General features: G+C 41.6%; 1 protein-coding gene across 1 annotated transcript in view; it reads left to right on the top strand.

Moving 5' to 3' along the window:
- The first annotated feature begins 1,432 nt into the window (after positions 1-1,432).
- The window catches only part of UBE2W (ubiquitin conjugating enzyme E2 W), a 77,136-nt gene continuing 72,033 nt past the window's right edge, over positions 1,433-6,535 (top strand). The window contains exon 1 of the mRNA XM_032609374.1: positions 1,433-1,499. Within this exon, the coding sequence (XP_032465265.1) occupies positions 1,485-1,499 (15 nt within the window). The 5' untranslated portion in view covers positions 1,433-1,484. The remainder of the gene's footprint in view (positions 1,500-6,535) is intronic.

Here is a 6,535-nt window from a genome sequence, read left to right as displayed (position 1 = left end):
GAAGCCTCCAAACATTCCTCAAGGACACAGTCATTTTGCACAACAAAGGGAAAACCAGCCCATTTCTGGCAATCGGGTGGAAGTCTAAGAGGAAGAAAAGTATATCAATATAAATTCCTCTCTAGCGATGAAGAATAGGGTGTTTAATATTATACCATAGAATAAGTAGGGTATTTTAAGGATCTTTTTTCCTTTTTTGAACACATTTTACCTTAGAGAATTTCACAGAGAACATAATGATCTAAAGAGTGGGAAGGATGATATCTTACATTGCTCTTATATTTAAATCTTACATAAATTTCTTAAAAGAACTCCAAGTTAATAAAATGACAGATTTTTAAGCTTTCGTTCTGGTAAACTAAAAGCCTTCTACTCATGTATCAGCCACCTACATTTAAAAAAAAAACAAACAAAAAAAACAGAACAGGAAGTGCAAGCATTTGGCTTCCATTTTCCTTTTATAAACCAATAACATCTTCAGTTCTATGTGGCTTCTGATAAATGTTGGCAGAACTGGTGCACTCCCAGAATAAATTCTGTGTACTCAGCTCTCCCTACTCATATACATCCCTAGGTGGAACGACCACAAAACTGCCCACTACAAAACAGGCTGAAGAGAAATCTGGATGTGACAGAAGGTATGTGTATATTATAGCGTGACACTGATACATTAAAAACAATTTCATGTCTAGGGTCAAATCTCTAACCAAGTGTCAGTGCCGTAACACTATAACTATTACTGATACACGTGAAGTTTCAAACTGAGGGGCTAGGGTAACGGGGCAGAAATTGCACACAAACAAAAGAAAAACTTCCAAATGTTCTCTTCCCCTTCAGGCAAGTTTCAGTTCCACAAATCTACCCTTGCCTTTAAAATATCAAAGTGCTGTTCTGCCCTCAATTCTCATCCCGTTGTGCAAGGAAATCTGTGTCTCTCTTCCCCAAATTAGGAATATGAGAAGACTTCCAGGTCCGTAAAGACCAGAAAGCAGCCCTGCGGCAAGTTTTATCTTGCCCCAAAGCTGTGAAAGTGGGCATGGTAGTGTGGAAAAAGCATCCGAATGGAAAAAATCTGTAAACCATACACCTGTGGTTGGAAAAACAAAACAGAAGAAAAACCCCAAAACCCACGGATCTGGACATCAGGATCTCGAGGTATAGACAGAAAAAAGAGAACAATCGTGGCTCGGGTCAAAACCCGAGTAGCGTTTCCTAAGCGATCGGGGTAGCGAGCGGGGATCTTAGTGGAGGCTGGGGAGCTAGATGTGACCGAACGTACCGACACCGCCATTCACCGCGGCCGGGTCCGCGCCTCCCCCTCCGGACGCCTACTGCGCCAGCCAATCCCCTCGCGCACTCCCCTTCCCATTGGAGGCCCCGCCCCCCGCGCCCGGGCTGCTGGGCCCCCGCGGCGTGACGCAAGCACGGCAGCTCCGCCCCCTGCGTCTCTGGCCTCGCCGGTCTTGGGGGGGGATGGTTCTATCATGGCGTCAATGCAGGTAAGAGGAGTTTGCAGCATCTGGGCGGGCTCCGGAGCCACAGGGAGGATCCGAGCGTTTCGTCCGGGGGGGTGTCTGGGACTCTGGGCACCTGGGCCGGCTCCGGAGCGGCCCCGGTAGCCGGTCCTTCCCCAGCGTCCGGGCGTTGGGAGGGGTGAGAGGCGGCGAGAAGAAGGGGGTTTCTCGGTCGGTCGAAGCGGACACCAGCCGGCCGGGAAGTTGGGGGATAAAGAAGGCTAAAGGGAGGAAAGGGCGAAGTTTGATGTTCGCTCAGGGGCAGTGGTCTCGGAATCATCTCCAGCTCACTCGGACGGCTCCCGCTGGCCTGACCCCCGCCCCAGGGATGTCTTTTCCTCCGCGGTCCCCGGCTGGGCGGAAACAGCTGCTGTCGCCGTTGTCGCCGGGGCAGGGGCGGCCCTGAGAGGGGCTGAGTGTGGGGAGCTGAAAAGGCGTTCCCGGAGAGGGCGGCTGGCTGCAGAGGCGTTTCGCGGCCTCTGTTCAGGCCTCCTACGCCCGGCCTCCCTGGCCTGCTCGGCCCCTCGACTCCCCTTTTGACTCTTAGTCCTTTGCCCCAGGGGTACCTTCCTCTTTCAGCCTCCGCACTCTCAACGAACATACGTCCAGCAGCCCATTTTCTCACTCTCTCCCAAGCTGCAGTTAGCCCATCAAAGTCATTTGCCGCCTAATATGCAGTCTCCCCGAGAGACAAGTCACCAGCTCCCCATACCTCCCGGGGTGGATAGCTCGCCCTCAAATCTTTTTATTTCCTACGGTGCCCCACCCTTGCGGTCGCGGTTAGGCTACAGCCTTTTACCCCTCTTCGCCAGATCTTTAGTGGAACCTTAGTTTGGTAGGAGGTGTTTTATTAACCCGTGTTGTATTTACCTGACTTGGCAATGCGTGGTTTTCTGGTTTTCCAACTTAATAGGCTCCTTTTTACCGAATCCAAGGAGTTTGATTTTTTTTCAGGCAAAGATGGCATCCACAGTTGCAATTTTGTAGAGATTAACTCTGCATTATCTATAGCTTGCATTTAATTTACAGATGAAGACTAGCTCTGTCAAAACATAGGAAGAGAAGGCAGAACTCCCGTTTGGAGTGTCATCTGAGCGCTTTTTAGAGTTTTAACAACATCTTAAAGAAAGAGACCACGTTTTTCTTGGAAGGATTTTATGCTTTTGTTTCTAGAAGAATAAGCACGTTTCCCTGTCCCTTTTTTCCTCTTTTTAGGAGAGAAAAGTGCTTTTCTTTCATCTCTTCTCTTTTCTGCATCTTCTTCCTCTTCTGTGCACGTATTTGCTTCACATTTACTTCTGTGCTTTTGTGTTGTCTGTCCCCTTTCAGCCTCTCCATTCAAGACTCTTTTTACTTTTGCTTTTCCCTCTGGACTTTCCTGCAGAATAGAAAAAGAAAACTGTATATAACATTCCTAGTTGAAGAGATGTCATGAAGTAATCCAGAGAAAAAACAAGAACAATTTCAGGAAACATTATACTTTACCCTAATCTCCCCAGAGACGTTAGAGAAGTTTCATCATTTGGGCCAAAAAAGGAACTGTAGAACACTAGTTGAACAGTAGATCGGCTATATGACCAATTTAAGATTATTTGTATTAAAAGATTAAAATCCACTATACTTGTGATTATATTTGGCAGGAGGATTATAGGGATAACTAATTTGCTGATTAGATTTAGACTTTTAGTGTCTGGAGAAGACAGATTTCAGTTTTTAAGAGAAAAAAACTTGAGTCGGTACAAAACAATGTTGACAGTCTTGAATTTTACATGGCGACTTAAGCAATGGAAACAATACTAGGCAGTGCAATACTGCGTTTTTCTGCATCCCAAGTACTACCTCTGACTGTCTTTTCATCCTTTATTCCTTTATGTCTTCTGATTAGAGGAATGGAAAACTGATGTTTCCTATTTTAATTAAAACTAAATTCTTCCTTTTATTTGTATTTTAAAAATACCTGATATTTTCTGGTAGTATCTTTTTTATTAAAAATTTTTTTAATCGAAGCATAGTTGATATACAATAGTTTATGTTTCAGGCGTACAATATAATGATTCACAATTTTTAAAGATTATACTCCATTTATAGTTATTAGGAAATATTGGCTATATTCCCTGTGCTGTACAATATATCGTTGTAGCTTATTTTATACATAGTCGTTTGTACATGTTAACCCTGTCTCCCTATCTTGCTCCTCTCCCTTTCCCTCTCCAGTGTTAACCACTAGTTCTTTATATCTGTGAGTCTGTTTCTTTTTTGTTATATTCACTAGATTTACTTTTTAGATTCCACATGTAAGTGATACTGTACAGTATTTCTTTCTCTGACTGATTTTATTTCACTGAGCATAATACTCTCCAAGTCCATCTATGTTGTTGCAAATGGCAAAGTTTCATTCTTTTTTACAGCTGAGTAATATTTCATTGTTTGTGTGTGTGTGTGCATGTGCGCACGCCAACATCTTATTTATATGTTCATCTGTTGATGGATACTTAGATTGCTTCCATATCTTAACAATTGTAAATAGTGCTGCTATGAACATTGGAGTGCATGTATCTCTTACATTAGTGTTTTCGTTTTCTTCTGATATATACCCAGGAGTGGAATTGCTGGATCAAATAGTAGTTCTAATTTCTGTTTTCTGAGGACCCTCAATGCTATTTTTCATAGTGGCTGCACCAGTGTACATTCCCACCAACATTGTACAAGGGTTCCCTTTTCTTCACATCCTTTTCTGGTAGTATCTTGAAAAATATTTTAATATAGATAAACTGAGCTTTTTGAAACACAACACTTTCTGTGTGGTTATTCTGTGTCTTAGAACAAAATTTTTTCCTGACCATCTTAATGGCAAAATTTAACTCCTCAAAACAAATAAATTATACATAAAACTACAGCTAAATTATGAAATTTGTTCATTCACTCATCAGTTATTTTTTTTGAGGGCCCACTATGTGTCTGGTATTTATCTAGGTGCTGGGGATACAGCAGTGAACAAAGGCAGGCAAGATTTCTGCCCTTGTGAATGTAATAGTCTGGTTAGGGGTAATGGATAAGAACAAAATATTTAAGTTAATCGCTATTATATTAGAAGGTGATAGTGCTATGGAGAAAAATTGTGGAAGGAGGTTAGGAAATATTTTTTGGGTTTTAGTTTGAGTGCTTAGGAAAAAATAAGTTATACATGAATGCTGCTCTAACCATGTCCTTACCTAAAAAAGTTTTCAGTAGATTTCTTTATCTTAACCCGCACCAGGATATTATTGCTGATGAGGAGGTTACTTAAGCTGTAAGAGGAACTGTATTTTAAAAACATGCATGTTATACAAATGTAACATAAGACTTGATTACTTACATTGATAAAAATAAATAAATGAATAAAACAAATTAGCCTTTAGGATCATCAGGATATCAAGTAAAGGTAGACTTTGAATTTCTTCTTTGGAGAGTATGTTGTTTTGTCTTTTTAAAAATAATTTTATTGAAGTATAGTTTATTTACAGTGTGTTAATTTCAGGTGTACAGCACAATGATTCAGTTATACATTTTTATATATATATATATATATCTGTTCTTTTTTAGATTCTTTTCGGAGAGTATGTATTTTAAAGTTGATGTTGTAAGTACTGCAGTATACTCTATCAGTGCCTCTCAGCCTTTTTTTAGGCTGTGGCACACACAGAAAATACGTTTTGAATTGCACACCAGGGTGATTGTTGGAGGCTAGAAGCACCTGGCCAAGCAGCTCAGAGTGAAACACTGGGGATGAGGATCAGTATTCTGGTACACCTGTAATGCTGGGGAAGCTCTGCTCTGTGGTTTTGCTAGTTGTTCTTCAATATATAGTTCAAGATTGTGGTTTTCAGATTTATATGAGCCCTTTGAGATGTTCTTTCCCATTTTTTTTTTTTTTTTTTTTTTTTTTTGCGGTACGCGGGCCTCTCACTGCTGTGGCCTTTCCCGTTGTGGAGCACAGGCTCTGGACGCGCAGGCTCAGCGGCCATGGCTCATGGGCCCAGCCGCTCCGCGGCATGTGGGATCTTCCCGGACCGGGGCACGAACCCGCGTCCCCCGCATCGGCAGGCAGACTCTCAACCACTGCGCCACCAGGGAAGCCCTCCCATTTTTTTCTTTTTCTTTTTTCTTCCTAGAACAAAGTCACAAATCACCAAGTAAGATATGATTAGATTATGTTTTAAGAAACCATTCTTTGAGAATGGTGGGTTCATGGTGATGCTTAAAATTGGCGGGAGTTAGAGTAAAGAAATAGATTTACGTTTAATTTTGATGATTCTAGAATTCTTAAAATATTATGTGGAAAGTTGTTGATAACAAATTTTTAGATTTAGCATTTTCGGGACTTAGATAATTTGGTACAAATTTTCTATCCCCAAACTACAAAAGCATTATTAAAGTGAATTTTTATGTGATTCAAAACATTTCTTAAAAGTGTAGCAGGGCTTCCCTGGTGGCGCAGTGGTTGGGAGTCTGCCTGCCAATGCAGGGGACACGGGTTCGAGCCCTGGTCTGGGAGGATCCCACGTGCCGCGGAGCAGCTGGGCCCGTGAGCTACAAATACTGAGCTCTGCGCGTCTGGAGCCTGTGAGGCCCGCGACAGTGAGAGGCCCGCGCACCGCGATGAAGAGTGGCCCCCGCTTGCCACAACTAGAAAAAGCCCTCGCACAGAAACGAAGACCCAACACAGCCAAAAATAAATAAATGAATAAATAAATAAAAAAAAAAAAAGTGTAGCAATATTAGGGTATTCTGTTTTCACCTAAACCATAAAATAGTATTTTTTGTGTTATGTTTCTTTTTTCATTTTGTATCTAATCTTTTTTTTCCCTATTGGCTCATTTCATATTATAAAATAATTAATATTGCCTCCTGGATATTTCTGATTTTAGAATTTAGCTGTTTGATTCAGCCTTTATGTTAGAAGTTTTTAAGTATACCTGGTATGCTTTTCTAATTTAACCATCTAGGTTTACTGATTTTAGGTAATGAACTACTTTTACCTT

This window comes from Phocoena sinus, chromosome 17, assembly GCF_008692025.1.
Source record: "Phocoena sinus isolate mPhoSin1 chromosome 17, mPhoSin1.pri, whole genome shotgun sequence".
Lineage (NCBI taxonomy): Eukaryota > Metazoa > Chordata > Mammalia > Artiodactyla > Phocoenidae > Phocoena > Phocoena sinus.
Note: the sequence above shows the minus strand (reverse complement) of the source record. Positions and strands in the feature narration are given on the sequence as shown.